The sequence below is a fragment of the Diceros bicornis genome, chromosome 26 (genome assembly GCF_020826845.1).
Source record: "Diceros bicornis minor isolate mBicDic1 chromosome 26, mDicBic1.mat.cur, whole genome shotgun sequence".
NCBI lineage: Eukaryota > Metazoa > Chordata > Mammalia > Perissodactyla > Rhinocerotidae > Diceros > Diceros bicornis.
This window is the reverse complement of record NC_080765.1, coordinates 22,062,315-22,084,607: the sequence shown is the minus strand read 5'-3', so window position 1 is coordinate 22,084,607 and position 22,293 is coordinate 22,062,315. Positions and strand designations below refer to the sequence as shown.

The window sequence follows — 22,293 nt, the reverse complement described above, 5'->3', positions numbered from 1 at the left end:
TGAGAGTTCAGTCCTTAGCCCTGTCCTCCTCTATGCTGCCCATTCCAGAAATATAATTAGCACTAAGTACAACGGTTAAGAGCTAGGATCATCGAGTCAGGCTGCCTTGTTGATCTATCTCCCTTACTTCGTAGTTATGTGACACCAAGAAAATCACTTAACGTCTTTGGGGCTCAGTTTCCCCATCTATGAGATGTAAGATATGAGAGATAAGAGTATGATTAAATGAGGTAAGGCATGTAAAGCACCCAGCATGTAAGCAGTCAATAATGTTGGCACTGATAAATGCTACCCACTACCACACTTTCGACAACTATTTATAAGCCACTCACTTCAAAGATCTTTTGTTCTTTCCCTTCTGTAATAGACTAATAATTGTCCTCCGGTGTCCATTCTCCCCTTCCTCCTTTTAGTAATAGAACTCCCTAAGTTTAAATGAACACACAACCACCCAGCTAGAGGCATTTTAGTCTTCCCCACAGAGTGGTAAAAATATGAGACTAAGTTCTAGCCAATGGGATCAGTGCAATCTCCAGGCCCTGTACTTCCTCTTCCCTTTCCTATGGGCTTGAACAAGGATGTGGGGATGGTAAGCCAGCTTTAACCACGCAGATGAGAACCACCACCTACTGCGATGATGGAGCAACAAGATAGTGGGATCCTGGGTCTCTAGATGATCTTAACAGAACACAGTTGCTTAACCCCAAGCCTCGACCACTCACCCACCTCTGGACTGTCACATGAGAAGTAAACTATTTTGTCTGAATCATTGTTTTGGCGTTCCTTTCTTACAGTAGCTTAGCCTATAGTCTAATTAAGATGCATCCCAAACTTAATCTCCAATTCCCCTGTGTCCCAAACGCACCTCAAAATCAACATTCGTAAAACCAATCTCATTATTAGCCCACCCTGCAGGCTTGCTACTCTTGTATTCTTGAATGCAAACACTATTGCAATTATTTCTTGGTAACGGCCCTATTATCTATTTATCCCCAGTCAGGAGACTGTCGTTCTTGATCCCTACTGCTCCCAGATTCATCTGGTCACAGAAACCCCTCAGTTTGTTACATCCATCCCTCTTTGATCTCGCCCTCACCTCTGATCCTAACCACCCTGGCTTTAGATGATTTTACTTTCTGGTTGGCTCTCTGCTTCCAATTCCATACTCTATAACGCTGCTCCACTACCCTTCTTCAAACTGGATTCATTCATGTATTTTGTTTCCCAAAGTCCAAAGCATTTAAATTCCTCACGAGATGGCCCCAGGTGAAGTCTCTAGTCTATCTCCTGCACACACCCTCACATACCCTTTACACCAAACACACTATTCTTTAACTCCTCCAACCCTCTGCACTTGCTCATTTTCTGTTGCCTGTATCAATGCTTCTCCAACGTGGAGGATCATTTAAAAAAAATTCCAATCTACCGTGGATCAATACTTTTAAAAATACAATATACACAAATTACACAAATGAGAAAAATGATCACATGCTTTCATGTCACATTAGTGGTCAAGGTTCTCAGTGCTACTCATAATTACGGTGGCTGTTTTGTCATGGACAGGTAAACTGTGGACCCATAATGGTCCAATAACCACACCTCACACAGGTCTAGTCTAACTCTCCCCTATACCTGCCTGATGAACCACCACCCATCTACCCGCAAGGGCCAACCACTACTACTGCCTCCCATATGCTTCCCCTGATATTTATGCCCCATAGTCACATCCTGTTCAATATAGCCACCTTTTTTTCATATCCGTGTCCTAATTTATCACATTATTACAGTCTTCTCCCAAACGTCAAAGAGCAGCAAGCTCTCTGAAGTCAGAGATGTGTACAAGTCATTCTGCACCCTGAGCCTTGGGCCTGTCATGTGGTAGAAGCTCAGAAATATAATTAGCAAATGAACGTGTCCAACACACCTCTGTGGTGACATGCAGACAAGCAGGAACTGTAACAACTCTAAATAGACCTTTAATGACTGGGGTGCGGTTTAGAACTTAAAAGTTGAGTGGTCTAGGCCATGGGGACAGAAGTGAAGCGATCAGTAGGCTGTCTGAGACTGTTGCTGGCGGTAGCCACCCCGGCGCATGTACCCCTCGTTTTTGCGGTAGCCATCCTTCTGGTCTGCAAGACAGAGATGGGAAAGGGAGGGGGTAAATGCCAGGGGAGAGGCAGTGAGGGGGCCAGGACCCTGGGAGAGCAGAGGGGATAGAACCACTCACCTCGGAAGTAGCCACCGTAGGTACCCTGCTTGTGGTCAAACACTCGCTCATTATTTTCCACCAGGCTGCCTAGCTTCTCGGCTAGCTGAAGAGCCAGGTTCTGTTGGGCAGTGGGCTCAGTGCGGTGCATCACTACTGTCTGCGTCGGCTGGTCCAGGGAGGCCTGACAAGAGGGAGGCAGAGGATGCAACACGACACAGGTCAGACCTCTCCACTCCAAACTCTCCACGACTCCACCTGCCCATTTACCATCCCTGGCCCTCACCATCAACTCTTCATTAATGATCATCTTGCTGATGATAGAGTGCACAGTGGGCAGGTCCAGCTCAAACATGTCAGACAGTGTCTCCATGCTAGGGAGAAATAAAGCAGAGAGCAGGGAGCAGTCAGGACCCTCGACAACAAAGCTGCAGCCCCTCTGCCTCCTCAGGGCTCACCCTACCTGATGGAATCATAGACACTGCTGTACGTGAAGAGGTATGTCCGCAATGACTCTTCCTGAATCTTCCTGTGGGAGAAGAGAGAAACGGGGGAGAGCTTCAGGAAAGGTGGCCAACCAGTCTTTTCTTCTCCACCCACCAGGGCCTCCCTCTCTGCTCACCTAACCAGCATGGTTCGGACTTTGTCAGCCTCAGGGAAAAGGTCCCACACTTTGCCATTCATCTTCTCATTGATGATAAAACTGTGGCAGGTCTTCCAGTCACCCATCTTCATGGCCTTGGAGGCAGCAACCACATGTTCCCTCATTGACTCAGGGGGACCTGAAAGGTTGGGAATGAGGCAGGGCCTAGGGAAACTTGGGACCAAGGTTCCTGCCCCTGTGAGCACTGTTTAAGGAGGAACATAGGCCAGGAAAGCAAACAACCAGACTGGGGACCCTCCCAGCTCTCCACTAAATAGCCACATATTGTATAAGTCACTTAATATTGGAATATATTTATTTAGATTTAGACTCAGTCCATAGATGTGCTTCAGGGGATTGGTGAACCCCCTAAAAATGATGACAAATTGCTGTGTGTATCCTTATGTACATTTTCCTAGAAAAAGGGTCCATAGCTTTCATCAGATTCGTAAAGGTTCCTTGACCTAAAAAAAAAAGCCCAACGTCTCAACTGGAACAGTATTTACCGAACTTCATTGCTTCTTATACCACTTTCATGATTTTTGCCATATCTATATATCACACTGTTATCAGCTTTTCTTTCTTTTTTCTTTTTTTGTGAGGAAGATCAGCCCTGTGGTAACATCCATGCCCATCTCCCTCCACTTTATATGGGACGCCACCACAGCGTGGCTTGCCAAGCGGTGCGTCGATGCGCACCCGGGATCCGAACCGGCGAACCCCGGGCCGCCGCAGTGGAGCGCGCACGCTTGACTGCTTGCGCCACTGGGCCGGCCCCTCAGCTTATTTTTCTTTAAAGCAGCTCACTCCTTTTCCTTAAAAAATTTAGCTTCACTTTACCTCTGTGAAACCACAGATTTGACGTGCTGATTATGGACTTGGTTCCCCAAATACCATCCTGAGACAAGCCAGGAAGGTAACACATGGCAAAGAAGAGTAACTGGAATTCAAGGTAGACAATAAAGTGCAAACGCTCTAACACTAGAAATGGATGGTAAGTGGAGGGAAACACGAACATGGCAGATCCTAGGACAGGGACAGCGAGCTCAAATGTGTACAGAGATCAGGTCCAGGGAGAAATGTACGAATAGGGCTAAGAATAAAGAAAAGCACACAGCCCTTTTGGATCAGCTTCCATTCTGTCACCTTTGAAAGATGCAAGGTTAGAGGTTCAAAGAATATTTCTCTACAAACCAAACAGTAGTGCAGAGCTGAAACAGAAATTGGCTTTTGGCTCCACTGCAGGCAGTAACAGAGGCAGGGACTGCAGTGAACCAGAGAGCCCTAAGAGATGCTGGAAGTGAGGATTTTCATTGGAAGTTTTCCAATTAAAACAAAATAAAGTATTACTACCTAAGCCAAATAAAATTTGCCTAAGGGGCACCTGCACTCTAGCATGACCATACACACAACCAGCAGAGGACAAATATGTAAGGGGATGTGGCTGTGGACAGTAAGCTTGGCTCACTCACCAAGTCCTTCCATGCACCAACCTCACAGGAAGGGCACAATTTAAATTCTTTTCACAGTGAAATCACAACTCACTCAACCCTGGACTTAATGACCTGATCTTTCAGAAGTGATCAAAGGAACCAATGTTCGATTCTCGAATGCCAAGGATCTAGTTGCGTTGGCTGGAAAATAATGTGCATGAAGGAGAAAAATAGGATAAAAGGTTAGAAAGGCACATATTAGCTGTGTTAAACTTGGATAAGTCACTTAACTTCTGTGCCTCAGTTTCCTAATCAGGAAAAAGGGAGTAATAATAGTACCTACATCAGAGGATTATTACTAATGAAAATTAAATGAATTATTATTTATAAAACACTTAAAACAGTGCTAGGCAGGAAAAAAGTACTATGTAAGTTCACATTAAAAAATATTGGAGTCAGGTCATGGAGAGTCTAACTTAGTGACTAAGGAGGCTGGACTTTATTCTGTAGGCAATGAAGAACTTCTAAAGGTGCTGGGGGTGTATAACATCACTGATTTGGCAGAAAGAAAATGCTGACACATACAGACTGAAGGGGAGAGTGACAGGAAGCAGGGAACTTAACTTGTAGGGTAAGAGAATGCATCCTACCGTAAGAGGCTACAGAGAAAGGATGCCTTTAGGTTCTACACAGAGATGTCATGAAATCAAACGGAATCATCTTGTAAGAAGGTTAGTCCCTTTAGTTTCTCTAAACTCTTATGATTAAAAGCAATCAAAGAATGAACAAAGTTTGCTGCACTGCCGAGCCCCACACTCACCCAGCAAGGGCTGTCGCTCGCCCACCCGCAGCTGGTGATGGAACTGCTTGCTGATCATGCGCCGGCGGGCATCACTCTCATGCGCGGCCATGTAGGGGATCTCCAAGAGCATGGCAGACACCAGATAAACACACTCCAGCAGCTCCAGGTTGATGTGCAGGTGGAAGGGCACCTGCCGGCGCCGCTCCACCTTCTCCTGCTCCTGGTTGCGCTCCTGCAGGCTGCGCAGCAGCAGACCCTGGCCCAGAAGCTCCTTGGCCCGGCCACTTGACTGGATGTCCAGCAGGGCATTATGAGCATCCTTGGTCAAGCCTTGGCGGAAGGCACAGATGCCCAGCTGCACCATGGTGCGGTTGTAGAGGATCTGGGAGCAAAGGACAATGCACTCAGAGGTGACAGCCACAAGGCAATTCTTTCATTTATTCAACAAATATACATCAAGCACCTACTATGTGCTGAGCACTAGGCTATGGGCTGGGACAGAGAACAAAACAGACAAGTCCCTGCCCTTCCATGGAGTTCACATTCTAGGAATCCGGGTGTTGAGAACAAAATAACCAAAATACGCAGGTGGTGACTCACGCTAGGAGAAAAATAAAGCTGGGGAGGGAGTTAGGAGGAAGGTTTGTGTGGTTGTGGTAGAGGGAGGAGGTCGTAATTTTACAAAGGATAACTAGGGACGGCCTCATTTTGAAGGGAATATTTAAATAAAGACCTAATAGAAAGAGAGCAAGTCGTGCAGATATCTGAGGGAAGAGGCTTGTAGAGAAAAGGAAAAGTAAATTCAAAGGCCCTTGGATGAACTATGCCCAGTGTAGTCCAGGAACAAGGAGTGTGACGTGGCTAGAGCTGGTGAAGGACGTGCTCATACACTGGAGGGTGGGCAGGCACATGCCGTGTAAGCCCTACTATGACCTGAAGATGGGAACCCACGGGAAGGTTCTGAGCAAATCTGTGATATAATAGGACTTGACTTAACATGGATACTCTGGGCTGCTGTATTAAGCACAGCCTGAAGGGATATAAGGGCAGAAGCAGAGACAGACCAGGAAGATGATGGTGGCTTAGCCAAGAAGGTAGTAGTGGAAGTGACAGTTAAGTTCAGATATGGATTCTGAACAGAAATGGCTAGGGAATCAGATGTGGTACAGGAGAGAAAAATAAGAATCAGAGATGATTCCAAGGTTTCTGGCCTAAGCAACTGAAAACATAGTCTTGCCACTAATAATTAGTGGCAATTAATTAGGGAAGATTATAGGTAGTATAGATTTTGAGGGGGAAAAAGACTAAGTATTGACAACAACAAAAATATAGAGGTCAATATCAGTCATGAACATAGATGCAAGAGCCTTAAAAAATGTTAGCAGACTCCAGCAATATATAAAAGACAATATACCATAACCAAGTAAGGATGTATCTCAGGAATGACAGGCTGGTATAAGAATCTAAAATCATGGTTATTCACCATATGAACAGAATAAAGGAGAGATAACCATGCATCATGTCAATAGATGCAGAAAAGCTTTTTACAAAATTCAACATCTATTTAGGACAAAAATTCTCAGCCAACCAGGATCAGAAGAGACCTTTCTCTATTTGGGAAAGGGTATCTACAAAAATACTACAGCTAACGTTATACTGAATGGTGAAATGTTGACTGCCTCCCTGCTAAGACTAGGAACACGGCAAGATGTCTGCTCTCACTACTTCTATTCAGCACCAAGTATAGGAGATTCGAGTCAATGCAATGAGGCAAGAAGGAAATAAAAAAGAAAGAAAAGTCATAAAGATTGATATAGTAATAAAACCGCATATGCAGATGACATGACTATTTCAGCAGAAAATCTTAAGGAATCTATAAAATAACTACTAGACCTAATAAGTGAATTTACCAAAATAGCAGGCTACAATGCCAATATACAAAAATTAACTGTACTTTCAGATACTGGTAGTTAACTGGAAAATGAAATTAAAAAACAATTGCATTTACAATAGCATCAAAAATTGTATAATATTCAGGATTAATTTTTTAAAAGATGTGAAACACCTTTACAGTGCAAACTATCAGAGAATTTCTCTCTCAAGTGCAGAGAGAAATTGAAGATATTAAATGAAGAGATAATGTGTAAGATCGAAAGGTTCACTGTTGAGATGTTAATGCTCCCAAAATTGATTTACAGATTCAATATCATCTCAGCAGGTGTTTTTGTAGAAACTGACAAACTGGTTCTAAAATTTATGTGGAAATGCAAAGGTCACAGAATATCCAAAGCATTCTCAAAAAAACAACAAAATTAGAGGATTCATACTACCTGACTTTGAGACTTATTCTAAAAGCACAGCAATCAAGACAGTGTGGGACTGACATAAGGATAGACAAAAACATTAATGTACAGAACAGAACAGAGAGCCCAGAAATACACTCACATTTATAGGGTCATGTGGTTTTCCACGAAATTTTCCATAAAGGCATCAAAGCAATACAATGGGGAAAGAATGTCTTTAACTCTGACTTCACCCAACATGCAAAAATCATAGATCTACATATGAAAGCTACAACCATAAGAACTTTTAAAAAAATAAAAATGGAATATCCTCATGAATTGCAAGTAGGCAAAGGTTTTTTTTTTTTAGACAGAACCCAGGAAATATTAACCATAAAAAAAACTGGTAAATTAGACTACACCAAAACGCATGGTTAAGAAAATGAATAGGCAAACCACAGACTACAAGAAAATATTTGGAAAACATTTATCTGACAAAGGACTGGTATCCAAGTTATATAAAGAATTCCTACAACTCAGTAATAAAAAGATGAATAATCAAATCTTTAAAAGAAAACTGGGCAAAAGTTGACTAGACATTTTGTGAAAGCAGATATATGAAGGGCCAATAAATACATAAGAAAGTAGTCAATTTTCATAGTTATCAGGGAAATACAAATTAACACCACAATGAGATACCATGACACAACCACCAATATGGCTAAAGTTAAAAAGACTGACAACACCAAATATTGACAAGGAACACTCACACGTTATTGGTAGGAGTGTAAAATGGTATAACCACTTTTAAGTTTCTTATAAAATTGAACATACACCTACACTATGATGCAGCAATTCCACTCTTAAGTATTTACCCAAGAGAAAACATACATCTACACAAAGACTTATAAGTATTCACAGCAGCTTATATTTATAATAGCCCAGGTATATAATAAAGAGGAAAACAGATCAAGAACTTGTGATAAATTCATACAATGGAATAAAAAAGAATAGGAGTGCTATTTAAAACCACCACCAGACAGATTCACCAAATATTCTACACATAAATATTTAATTGTTTTAAACACACATTTGCAGGATCTATACTTAGACACAGCTTTAAAACTCCTTCTATATGAAATGTCCTCACAATACTGCCACACACAAAATTAGATGCTCCCCTGTTATGTCCTAGCACATCATTATGCATTTGGCTCCCTGTCTTTCCTCTCAGTTTAACAACTTCTTAAGGGTTTTTTCACCTTTTGTGTGTGTGTGTGTGTGTGAGAGGAAGAGCAGCCCTGAGCTAACATCCAATGTCAATCATCCTCTTTGTGCTGAGGAAGATTGGCCCTGGGCTAACATCTGTGCCCATCTTCCTCTACTTTATATGGGAAGCCGCCACAGCATGGCTTGACCAGGGCGCATCGGTGTGCGCCCAGGATCCAAACCTGCGAACCCTGTGGCCCCCGAAGCGCAGCGCGTGCACTTAACTGCTATGCCACCAGGCCGGCCCCTTCACCTTTTAAAATTAGATGATCTTCTAATGTTCTGAACCAGATACATACGTAGTAGGTACAACAAATGTTAGCTGAACCCAAATCTATATCCCAGAGGACTCTAACGCTGTTGGAACAGTATAAAATATGTTAACATGCAGGAGGATCAAAGAATGCTGGCATCTGGGAAGGACCAAGTGTCCACTTGTATCTGCACTAGCCAGACAGGTGGCTAACCTGGCTGAGCCACTTTGCCCAAATAGAGGGCAGGGGACTGGCCCGGTCTTCCCTTTGCCAACAGGGCCAGAGCGCCTCCTTCCCATCCTACCTGTACTGGTGGGTCCGCGTGCTGAATGTTGTCTTGTAGGTGGCTCATGAGCATGAGGTCTCGGGCCTGGTACCAGCGGGAGTGCAGAGCATGATGGTAGATATGGCAGAGGATGGCACACGTGCGGATACGGTCTGTGCGGTCCTTGGCATAGATGTACTTGCATAGTCTCTCCATCAACACAGCTGAGTCCTCGCCCTCATTTTCTGCCTGGTCTTGCTCAGACTGCGAGGGGGTGGTGTTGGAGGAGGAGATAACGGCAAAGACAATGGTTCTAAATGGCTTAGGCTTCAGCAACCAAAGATGAGACTCCATTCAGCCTTAGTCTAGTCCCTCCAAGTTTCCCTCCCTGCCCCATCTCAGAGAGTCCCCAGGGAAGAGGAGATTTGTCATCTAGTCCTGACAGACAAGCAGGACAGACTGACACATCCTTCTCCCTTCTGACATGGCTGCAAAGCACTCACCTTTGAGGAGCCCTCAGGGGGCGTAAGCTGCCTCTGATGGGCCTTGTAATCAAACTTGTAGTAGGTGTGGAGAATGCGCCTCAAGTAGACGCGACAGATCTCCTCAGTGGTGCCCTTCTCCTCCAGGTAGCGCTGCACACGCTCAATGATGGCGCACACCTGGGCCTCATCCTTCAGGTGCTCCACGTATTCTGGCAGGGAGAGCACCCACCCTCATCTAAGCCTGGCACCCAGGCTTCCCCAGTCAATCCAGTTACCTGTTTTCTGCACCCATCAGAAAAGTTTACTTGCTGTGCCCTCAGAACACCATCCTCTCTTGGGACATGCCAAGCTCACTTTCCCTTCCTCCTGTCAGGCGCTCTCTTATGCTAACTACTCCCCTATGGTACTGTTCCTCCTCGTTTAAATCTTATCTCAAATGGCCCCTACCTAAAGATGCTTTCTTCAACCACTACAGAAAGCAGCCACCCCTCCAGTCACTCTTTATCACAGGTCCCTATCTAAATTTCTAATTTACACTTTGCATGATCTACAATCACCTCATTTATTTGTTTGTTGAACTACCTTTCTCCAGCACCGAAATGCTAGCTCCAAGAGCACGAAGGCCGCCGGCTGCCTTGTCCATCACTATGCCCTCAACTCGGTGGGCACATGTGGGCATTCACATTTTAGAGTAAATGTCCTATATTTTCCCCATCCCAGTGCCTCTGATCCAAACTAAACAAGCCAAGTGGACAGAGGCTATACCAATAGTTCTCAGAGTACAGTCCCCAGACAGCAGCATCACCTGGGAACATGTTAGAAATGCACATTTGCAGGCCCCATCTAGACCTATTGAATCAGAAGCTATGGGAGTGGGGCACAGCATAACAATCCCTCTAGTGTGAATGCTGGCGTAAGGAAGGGCAGGCTTTCCAAACACGCTCATGTAGTATAATCTTCAGTATTATTCCCTGAGCTTTTCCTCTCACTGACTCCCACATTTGCTAGGCTTACCTTGGGAGTGAGGATCAGTATTCTGCATTATTTTGGTAAATTCTTCATCCATTCGTTCCACCAGAGTTAGGATACAGCCACGGACACGCAGTGGCTAAAGAGGGAGGCAAAGGAGGAGTAAATAAATTAGTCCAGATCTCAGTCCCAAACTTCAACCCTTCTGTCTCCACTGAGTCTTCCCAAAGCAGACAACAAACACTACCAATTAGCTGTTAATTTCTCTCTTTACCTGGTCAACATTATGCAGGTTCTCACTCTCTTCCAAAATGTTCTCTCCAACAAAGATGTTGGGGTTTGCAAACAGAATGTCCATCAGCTCATTGATGCAGTCCAGGCACTTCTGCCACATCTCGGGCTGTCAACAGATCAGACAGTGGTGAGAGGTGTGAGGTGGAATCAGCAGATGCCTCCCAGGAGCCCCTTCACCAGGAATCCACAGGGCCTTCAACTCCCAAGATTGTTTCCACAGCTGTTTAGTTTAAGACATTAAGCACCTTCCCCTGACCCACCAGCTCAGCCCTGGGATGTTCCTCTTCATTGCCCTTACCTTCATGTATGTGGCCAGGTTGGGGTTGTAATCATAGAGAGAGGCAATGATATTGAACTTGATCTTGACGATGACACCCTCCCCTAGGTTGTTTTCAGAAGCAATCTGAACCAGCAGCTGCAGCAGCTCAATCTGGGCTGCACTGGAGGGGTACAGAACTGGGTGAGGCATCGGAGACAAATCACAAAGCCTCATCCTGTCATGCCCTCTTCAGACAAGCAAGGCAGCCTTGCTCCCAACAATCCTATCCTCACCGCCTATATACTTGCTTCTCCTTTATAAGTTCCAAACAGAAACAGTAATAGCGCTAACAATCTACCATCCTCTTCAGTAACTGAGTAAATAAAGGTGGTGAGCATTATTCCCATTTTACAGATGGGAAAACAGGCCCAAAAGGTTAAGTGATCAGTTTAACGTCAAAGGGAGAATAAACATCAGAAAATGGACTAGTATGTTCCAAGTATACCATTTCTTCTACTGTAGTCACACACAGATCTTCCCAAAACAGCACTATTTCCCCACCAACCTCCACCCTGTATCTTAGAGAAAAAGAGCTTTCACCCTGTAATCCCACAGCCCAGGCTCACAAATCTTACCGGTCAGTGCCCTTCTTGCCTCGTGCCTGTAGGATCTCATTCAGTTTCTTGATGACAACAGCATGGGTGATCTCAGTTCCCTTGGCAAACATTTTTGGCTTCTCCTAAGCAACACACATCCTGTCACGTGCAGGCCAATAGGAACCCGTTCTTGCCTTAACTTTTCTCCCAACCCAACCAGGAAGGCACTTGTATGCTCTCCCAAACTGTTTCCCAATTCCTTTTAATTCTAAAACCCTCACCTTAACAAGGGGCACTCCACCCCGGACCCTTTCCCACTCCCCGCCTTCATTGTCTTCCTCCTCCTCATCCAGGCGCTTAGATCTCCTATCGTGCTTCTTCTTGGCTTTGTCTTCCCGTTTCTTCTCAGCTGCCTTCTTGTCCTCCTCTGTGGTGGGGGCCCTGCCAGGAGACACGGGAGAAGATGAAAGACTAGCTCCCTCTCCACTTCCGAGGCTTCTTCCTCCCATGAACTTTCTCTCTTCCTCCACCAAGCACTGGGTCCAAGTTACACTCTACAAGAATGACCTAGAGTTAACCATAACCACAACCAAAGCAAGGACCACTAAGCATTTGAATTTGCCAGACTACTTACCAAGGTCTGTCACCATACTACACCAAGAAACTCAAGAAGAGAAGAGTACGGTGTGGTCTAATAAGGTAGAGGTGCTAACCAGGCCACTGTAGGCATAGACACAGCCAACCTCTAAGGTTCTCCAGAGAATCCATAAGCAACACAGTTGTTCTCTGTTACTAGCTGCTCTGTCCAGACTGATCTTTTTACCAGCCACCAACTAATCAGCTTAAAAACAAAAAAAGGAAAAGAAAAAAAGTGCAAAAAAAATTACTGTTCCCAGACTCTCTGCATTCCCCCTTCTTTTCTCTCCTCTCTTACAACTGATTAATCTAAATTCTTTTTTCTTTTTGGTGAGGAAGATTGTCCCTGAGCTAAGATCTGTGCCAGTCTTCCTCCATTTTGTATGTGGGATGCCGTCACAGCATGGCTTGATGAGCAGTGTATAGGTCTGCACCCAGGATCCGAACCTGTGAACCCTGGACTGCAGAAGTGGAGCGCATGAACTCAACCACTACACCACTGGGCCAGCCCCTAATCTAAATTCTGAATTAAAAAAAGCAACTGTTCAATACAACAAAATGCCCCCACAAAAAAGAAAAAGATCATTGACTATCTCAAAGCAGTCTTAGGCCACATGACATCTGAAATCATGTCCACAATTTAACACTTACATAACAAAATATAAACCAAATGACAGAGACAAATTACTTCAAACTTTACATAGATACTGATGAAAAAAATCTTTCTAGAAAGATTCAACAGGGGCCGCCCCGGTGGTGCAAGCGGTTGGGTGCGTGCGCTCCGCTGCAGCGGCCCGGGGTTCGCCAGTTTGGATCCCAGGCACGCACTGATGCACCGCTTGGGAAGCCACGCTGTGGCGGCGTCCCATATAAAGTGGAGGAAGATGGGCATGTATGTTAGCCCACGGCCAGTCTTCCTCAGCAAAAAGAGCAGGATTGGCAGACACTAGCTCAGGGCTGATCTTCCTCTCACACACACACACACACACACACACACACACACAAAGATACAACAGACATTCAAATTATCTATAATTATCATAAACCACCATTTAGACATTTACAAATAAATTTCACTTTAATGGCTTAAAAGGTTTGAATATATTTTATTAATAGTTTATAAATTAGCCTATGGGATTAAAATTTTCCCTTGCCAAAAGATTTATACTGTAACTCCTAATAAAAGCATATGCCCCTCCCCCAATACTACTAGGACACTCTCTAATGATAAAAACTCACTTTACAAACATGCAAAGCACGTTCATTACACTGAAACTGCTTGGTGTACATCATCCCCAAAGCTCTGAGAAGATCAAACGACCTAATGCTATTTTAAAAATCAATGCTGTCTAAACTTCAAAACAACTTAATCTTCTTAGGCTTAAAGTTTTACTCCTAGTCCTAAGGATATTGTGATTCATACCTCAAAAGCACAATGAACTCTCACCCTATGAAACTAACTGAATGACCTAAGACTTGGCTTGACCTCTCCTCTATGACAGATTACACCTTGGTATATTCACATCTTGTTGGAAATTATCAGAAAACTAATGTTTATGCTCTCAGTTATATATCCAACAGATGCAAGCTACTTTTCTAAAAGGACATCACCAGATACGCCTCTACTTAATACATAGCTAAGAGACTGAGGATACTAAGAGACACCAAGAGAAGTTAGCCCTAAAACTACACTGAAAAGGACCACTTCACTCTCTTAACCACAACTACTTATCTAGCCCCCTAGACACACACTCTTCTTAGGATCCTAACAACTTGGACATCCAATCCCACCAGAGATCTATCCTGAGGTTCACTTAAATAAAAAAGGGCCCCAGAAGTAGATAACTCTTAGAAGTGGATAGCATTTCTGTGAGATTTCATCAGTCAGTCAGATCAGATGTAGACAACTTCCTCCAAAAACCTGTGAGACAACAGACTTATAACTGTGTCTTCCACCTGTTTTACTTCTGTCAAGTGAATCATTTTTGCTTTTTTCTCCACTGCTAATCTTTTCAACAGTTAAACAGCATCCAAGTTTCAAAACAAGAATCCTGCTTGCTCACATTTTGATTACGAGTCTGACATGGTAACTTAGAAGGGGCCCAAGACACTAGATTTCATCAGTTTGTACTTAAGAATTTCTACTCCCACTACAAGTTCAGAAACAAGAATGTATGATCTGTAAATTACTTTTAATGTGGTCCAAAAAACACGCAAAATAATTTAAATATTTTAGCCCCAAACTAACATAAATTCCTTAGCTAAAAATTAACCCTAAATAAAACTGATCCCAAGTACTGGTCAGTCAAGACTAAGTCTAAGCAATAAATAACACCTTATTGTGCCCAAATAAATATGTGGAAAAAGCAAATCAAGAAAAAAGCTGCTTGATTAAAAATTCACTAAACTGATTCTTAGAATACAGGTTCTAAATGTTTCTAATAACATCTGCGACTGTCCTCATATTTTCTGCCCAAACCCACTCTCTAATACCCAGGTGCTTTACTGTTGCTAAACAGCCTTATCCCACATCAAAGAGACTGAAGCTCGAGACTAAACCCATTCCTTTACATGCTTGTTTTGACCAAAAGATGAAAGCTGAGAAATCCTGATGAGGGAAGGGGTACAGACTGGCTTAATATGGAGATAATGAAAAAGGATACTGGCCAGTATTATAGACACAGCCTATCATGTTTCTAGAAAATTCATTAACCACCAAAACTAACCTTGGTTGGCTTAGATAGCTAATGAGTTTACACAAAAAAATGTGCAAACAAAATCCATCATTCTCACAGTCTGGGTTTTTCCTTCTCTCCTCATTCTTCTTCCTCTTATATAAATTCTTATTTTGTCTTGGTTGGAAATCAATCCTAAACAATGGTCTGCCTTATACACGTAAAATAGTATCTCTGAATTATTCTTTGACATTACAAAGCCACAAACTCTCAATGCCAAAAAGGCCTCTGAGGACTCCGTGGTTAACCAAACCTCTGATACTTGAAATTTTAACTAAATCTAATTTTAGTGGGTTTTTTTGGCTAAATGTACAAAGTAAAATTTCACAGGTTAAAAAAAATATCAAGGGCCGGCCCTGTGGCTTGGCAGTTGGGTGTGCGTGCTCCGCTACTGGCAGCCCAGGTTCGGGTCCCGGGCGCGCACCGACGCACCGCTTCTTCGGCCATGCTGAGGCCGCGTCCCTTGTACAGCAACTAGAAGGATGTGCATCTATGACATACAACTATCTACTGGGGCTTTGGGGGGGGAAAAAAATATCAAGGGTACTCTCTAAAAGAATAGCATGTAACTTCTAAACCAGTAGAGAGAAACAAACTGAATAAGAGGAAAAAAGAATACAATCTAGAAATGGGAAAAAAAGAAAGAGGGTGAGAAATGAAACAGAAGACAGGATTAATCTCCTGAATGATAGGATCCTCTTTTGTTCTAATGAGAAGATTCTTGGCAGGTCCCTACATAGCTTTCAGGATGGGGGCTGGTTGCCAGAAAGACTAAGGCATAATTACAGGGTTACAACTTTCAGCCCCACTCCCTGACCACTGGGGAAGGGAAGAGGAGCTGGAGATTGAATTAATCATCAATGGCCAATGATTCAATCAATCATGCCTAAGTAATGAAAACTTCATAAAAATCCCTAAATGACAAGGTTTAGAGAACTTCTGGGTTGGTGAAAGCATCAAGGTGCTGGGAGGGTGGTGCACCCAGAGAGGGCTTGGAAGCTCAGTGCCCCTTCTCCCATACCCTGCCCTATGCATCTTTTCCATTTGGCTGTTCCTGAGTTGTATCCTTTATAATAAACTGGTAATGGTATGTAAAGTGCTTTCCTGAGTTCTGAGTCATTCTAACAAATTACTGAACCTGAGGAGGTGGTTGTGGGAACTCTAAGTTTAGAGCTGGTTGGTCGGGAGCACAGGTGCCAAACTTGGGACTTGCAACTGGCGTCTGAGGTGGGGGCAGTCTTGTGGGACTGAGCCCTTAACCTGTGGGGTCTGCACTAACCCTGGGTAGTGTCAGAACTGAAGTGAATTGTTGAAGATCCAGTTGGTGTCCAGAGAGTTGGAGAACCGATTGGTGTGAGGAAAAAAATCCACACAGAGAGAGTGTCAGAAGTGTTCTGAGTAAAAACAAATCAGACATGCAATGCTCCCCAGACTTGAGCACACTGTTCCCTGGAACACAGTGAAAAATGCTTCTCAACAAAATGTCTACACCTAAGCCTCTGGAGTGTCAGGGAACTCCCTACCTCCTGAAGCAGCATAACTCAACTTGTGAAAGCAGGAAAGTAACCCAAAAAGCAAAAGAGCAGCAATGGTTCTCCTATTAAAAGAGCACTGTTTATCAGAGCTTTTTATTTGACTCCTGTGCAACACACAGGGGCAGGTATCACTCTGACTCCAAAAGAGGAAACTGAGGCCTAAGAAGCTATAGTAACTTGCCCAAAGTTGACAGCTACTAAAAGACTAAGGGCTAAGACCAAAATCCAAATCAGAATCCTTCCCCATTCAGTGACTGTCTCAGTAAAGTTCAGGAAGGCTTGCAGTCTATATGCTATACACTAAGAAGTTCTCGGAAGGGTGACAAGAGTAGCAACTATCACTGAGGGCTCACCACATGCCAGTGGTGGGCTGAACCACTTCCCTGTATCACCTCCCTGTGTTCTTGCAGTCATCCTCAGAGGTAGGGTCAAGTATATTTTACAGACAAGAAAACTGAAGATTGGAAAGCTTAAGTATCCGTCCACTATCACACAGCTAATTGACGCCAAACTGAGATTTACACCCAGTCCACGTGCAGTAAGGTCATAGTTAAATACTTGGACTCTGGAGCCTTCAAATCCCTTTGGCATGACCCATTAGCTTTGCAACCATAGCCAACGAACATACTTGACTCTGAGACCCCTCCGCGAAAAGGGAGCAGAAGGCGTCTACGACCTAAACGGACTCCGTGTGAAAACCAAAACCTTCAAGATGATTAAGGGCGTCCTACCCTTCCCACTGCAGCTCAAGGTACCACTACTTTTCTTACTTTTTAAGGAATCTTGAGGCCAGCACAGTCTGTTTCCCTTCTTCCTCCTCCGAGTCTGAATCAGAAGATGTGGAACCTGTGTCCCAGTCTTCATCATCTTCTGAATCTTCTGAGTCCTCATCTTCATCCTTAGAGGAAAAAACAAGATCAGCAGAAAGAAGATGGGAAGACTGACTGGTCTCTCTCCTCTCCCTGCTGACACATGTTCAGGGATTTTCAGGAGCAGAACGAGCGTGGTTATTCACGGAATCAGGATATCAAGAGCTGAACTGGACCAGCAAGACCCAGAGAGAAGTGGTGACTTGCCCCAAGGACACACGGCTCCCCCGGGGCAGAGCTGGGCCCAGAATCTAGTTCTCCAGATTCCAGTCCACTCAGTGCTCTAATCCAAGAGGAAGGCTGTCCCCAAACCAGGCTCTGCTAAACCCAAGCCCTCCTCACCCTAGGGTTCTGTGAGATTTTTCTCTCCCCAGGGACCCAAGAATGGTCTACGGCATGCAAATCACCCCTCCTGACTCCTACCTCCATCTTTCTGAGGAACTTTCGACTCTCCCCAGAAGGAGCTTCTGATTTCTTCTTCAGGAAAGCTGCAGCACTGACTCCGTCCTCGTCCTCATCCTCATCTGAAGAGCCTGGTGGCAAAGAGGAGAGAAAAGAGCTAGAATGATGAAGAGCAAGGCTGAAGGGAACCAAGAAACCACACTAAGGGAACCCCTAACCATTTGCCCTTAGGGTCTCCTCTCTCACCTTCTGAATCCTCCTCATTCTTCTCAGCATCCTCATCTGCAGACTGCTCAGGGTTCTTGACAGAGGAAAACGAGAGAAAAATAAAGGATGCCTGACAACCACCACCCTATCCTACCCCTCGGCCCCAGAGAGTTTTGTCATGATTCCTTCTCTAGTCACACCTCCCATTTGCAAATGCTTTTCTCTCTCAGTCATGGGGTCACTGTTCCCACCGTTCAAAAAGTCTGCCTCTAGCAACCCACCTGCTTGTAATTTGTAATATGGGACTCAAAATCTCGGTTGTATTTTCGGATCTTCTGGCGCAGGGTGCTCAGGGCCTTGGCATTGTTCTTGTTCATCTTCTTCTTCCCTTCCTTATCTTCCCACAGCTAAAGGAAAGGCGAGGGAAGAACGGGAAAACAAGGATCTGAGACTAAGTGCTATTTCCTGAAATTCAGGCTTCACCAGCACTTTTATAAGTCTCGCTATCTGTACATCATCTGTACTACTTACTAACTACATCTGTTAACTTACTTTTTAAAGATCCTTTACATATCGCCACTAAAAGTACAAAACTACAAATAAGAGGTAATACAAAAATAAGACACAATTAAAATTCTTAGCCAAAAAAGGTCCCTCTCCTTGCTTTATCCTCCTATTTCTTGTATTCTAGGAAACACTGTATACACAGCAAACAACCCAGAGGGGACATGATCTTGGAAGTGGGTTAGGAGCAGGCCGCAGGTCCACAATCCCTCTCTGGATGCCCCCTCACCCATAGGAATCACACCTCATTAAGATAGTCCTCTAGGTCAGCCAGGATGCGGATATAGAACCTCGGGACACCTTCCTTGTCCACAATGCTCTTAGCCTTCCCATATGCTTTTCCCAGGAGCTCAAACTCTTCCAGGCACTTGGTGACATCCCGAATCTTCATGGCATTACGGATGGTCCGGATAAGGTTGGTAAGCTCCTCAAACCTGGGTGGGGAGCCCAACACCACATTGGACATGCCCACCATCACCAACCAGAAAATCCACCACTACTCCAGAGATTCCCCACCACGCAGCCTCCCCACGGTCTCACCTCTTGTCCTTGGCACTTCGGACAACTCTCTTCGTATCTTCTTCATCCTCACTCAGCAACAACGGCCTGTTTGGAGGGAACAGAGACCATTAACCTTCCTTCCTAGTTCCAGCCTTTCCAAGCTATTCTATTTGTCTTCTCAGATGGGGCAGGTAGCACACACAAAGACGACTGTCTCCATCCTCGCAAAAATTAACAAATGAAGGTGCTTATTTACTGTGCCAGAAAACTAATTACATACAGACAGAGGTTACTAAGAACTACTGAAAACAGTTGAGAGACAGGATACTTCAGCTAGAATAAATGGAAAAGGCTTCAAGAAGCTGGTACCTGAACTAGGTCCTAGAAAGCAACCTTACTCGGAGTGTGAGAGGCCAAGGACAGGCAAAAAGTCTCTGTGGCTTTAACACCTCCACTGCTAGTACTTTCCTTTAATAATGAGAGACCAGAGCACAGACAGCACTCGCTGGAAACAATCTTTCTTTTCTTTCCACTTTATTAATTTTTCCAATCATTTTATTTTACAGCAAGCGATGGTCTTCCACTTATGGCAGTGATATGAAATCACATGATATGAATTCATATGGGTACACACATATACGGGTATACACATATTTTTAAACAGTAGCACAAGCATACGACAAAAATAACGAAGGTGGCATGTATATGGCAAAAATTTGAGAAATAACATTCCACTGCTTCAAAAGATGAAAAGAATTTTAATTTGAAAAGGTGGGGGAAAGAGATTTAAGTGGAGGTAAACAACAGGAAACAGTAGATGTTTAAGACCCTGCCGCCAGCACCAGGCGGCTGGGCTTGAGAGCCACCTCCAGGAGCTCCCAGATACCAAGGGAGCATTGCGGATTTTTTTTTGTGAGCAGTGAGAAGCCACTGAGGATTTCCTGGTGGTAAAAGTAAGTACAACTACGACTTTTGGAGTCCGATGCCGAGCGGAGGAGGGGAGGGAGGGGAGGTACAGAGACTGGGGACATGGAGCCCAGTTAGGAAACTGATGCAGCAGACCCAGTCAGTGGGAAATCCCTTGTATCTGGTGGGCAGACTCCCAAATCCACAGCACCCAAAGCGTGAAGGCTGTCCCTCCAACCCTGCTCCGGCCCCTTAGACTCTCAACACGCTCAGGGCCGGCTCTCGCCGCCCGCACCTCATTCCCCTCCCACATACACGCCGGCCACAGCCCGCCGAGCCCCGCACGCCCCGAGCGGGCACCGCGGCCAGGTCCTCCACTCACTGTTTGCCGTAGTTGCCCCCGACAGGCTTGGTGACGAGCTCCTCCCCGGACAGGGACGACTCGGACTCGCTGTCCGAACCGGTGGTGAAAAACCGCGACATGGCGACGACGCCGAGGGGCTGCGGCGGGCGCGGCCGGACCTGCGGGAAAGCCGGAGTCACGGGCCACGAGCAGGGTCGCGGGCCGCCACCCCTCGACCGCTACACCGCACCGACCCCGCACATACCCGACCCGGAACCCCCTCTCGGAGCACGAGGTCCAAGAAACACGCACCAGCTGAGCTCGCGAGGCGCACCGCGTAACCGAAACAGCGGAAACGCGGAGAGAGGAGAGGGCGGGTCCCTTGCGTCACTTCCAGGAAGCGCTGACGCGTATACTGGGCGACTACAGCTCCCAGGGGCCTTCGCGCCACGCGGAAGGGGCCGGGCCTGATGTAACGTTGGCGGGAAGGACGGTGCTTCCAGATTTCCCGCTCCGACGGCGCGTTGTAGTCGTGTTTCCTTACTCCTAGAGAGGCAGCCTCACCCCTCACCTGCGGAATCAGAATCTCAGGGCCGGGAGTTTACTTTTTTAAAATGCCCACGTGATGCTGATGAGCTGCAAGGTTTTGGAGCTAGGCGTAGAGCGAACTTGGAATCAGACTTTGGATTCAAATCCCAGCACCACCACTTATTAGTGTGTGAATTTAGGTAAATTCCTACCCTCTCTGTGATTCAGTCTCCTCAAGCTATAAAATGACAATAATAGCACCTACTTCATAGAGTGTCATGAGTATTAAATGGCTTGGTATATATGAAGTATTTAGGACAGTGACTTGTACAAAATAAGCATGTAATTGTCAATGAATAAGAGACATAAACTGCAAGTGAGGCGAAAAGTTTGTTTGAGGGCTCAAGAATTGCAATTCTGGGGTCACAGATTCAGGTAGAAATCCAAATAGTGTCCCACTAGGGAGTAAAAGTCAGGGGCTTTTAAAGGCAAAGAAGGGAAGTTGTATTACAAAGAACTTTAATTGGAGGTAGAGAGCTAGTCAGCTAAACATTGATTGACCATTGATTCTATCATCAGAAAGTCCACAATCCTCAGTCTTTGTGATCAGGATATCCGTTCTCCTGTTGACGTCTCAAACAATTGCTTGTAAAATAATTGCCATTTTGGCCCAGTCCAAAGTTCAAGACAGCAAGCCATTTTCTCTGGAAAGGCAGCTCTGACTCCATTTAAAATAGCCCCATTATAGTCAATTTTGACATATTAATTAGCTGGTATTCATTCATTATTCCACAAATACTTATTTACTGAGTATTTATTATGAACCAGCAGTGTCCTAGGCACTAGACACAGCAGTGAACAAAACAGAAAATGTCCCTGATTTCACAAGGAATTCACATTCTAGTGGAGAGGTATAATTAACAAGTAAAAAAATAAAAGATCATTATAAGCACCATAAAAATATTTATGTGACTTGTTAGTAAGATTATTTTGAATAGGAAGGTCAGGGCCTCTCAGATGACATTTGAGCTGATATCCAAATGATGGGAAGGAGGGAGCCCTGTAGAAACGGTCATCAAGGGAAAGAGTATTCTCAAGTCTTCTTCTAAGGAAGGGGAGCAGCAAGTGCAAAGACCCTGAGTCAGAAATGAGCTTGGCCAGGTTCTAGGAATAAACAGAAGGCTAGTGTGCTATCAGCAAAGTAAGGCATTAATAATCTAGAAGTAGACAATACTAGATCATACAGGTCTTTGTAGGCCTGTGGATTTAAATCCAGGTGGGTTGGAGAAGCCAGCAGCAGAGACTTTTAG

General features: G+C 44.7%; 1 protein-coding gene across 1 annotated transcript; it reads right to left on the bottom strand.

Moving 5' to 3' along the window:
• Positions 1-1,954: 1,954 nt before the first annotated feature.
• On the bottom strand, positions 1,955-20,822 carry LOC131422466 (eukaryotic translation initiation factor 3 subunit C). Its single transcript, XM_058569752.1, has 21 exons — positions 20,721-20,822; positions 20,495-20,634; positions 19,246-19,311; positions 18,950-19,139; positions 18,423-18,548; positions 18,181-18,235; positions 17,956-18,065; positions 17,434-17,561; positions 12,039-12,198; positions 11,797-11,900; positions 11,201-11,342; positions 10,883-11,008; positions 10,654-10,747; positions 9,658-9,848; positions 9,194-9,418; positions 5,103-5,466; positions 2,829-2,988; positions 2,670-2,735; positions 2,493-2,580; positions 2,228-2,390; positions 1,955-2,129 (listed from the first exon to the last, which is right to left on the bottom strand). The coding sequence occupies exons 2-21, from the start codon at positions 20,593-20,595 to the stop codon at positions 2,047-2,049; spliced, it is 2,742 nt and encodes a 913-aa protein (XP_058425735.1). The 5' UTR covers positions 20,596-20,634; positions 20,721-20,822; the 3' UTR covers positions 1,955-2,046.
• Between the last annotated feature and the right edge of the window lie 1,471 nt (positions 20,823-22,293).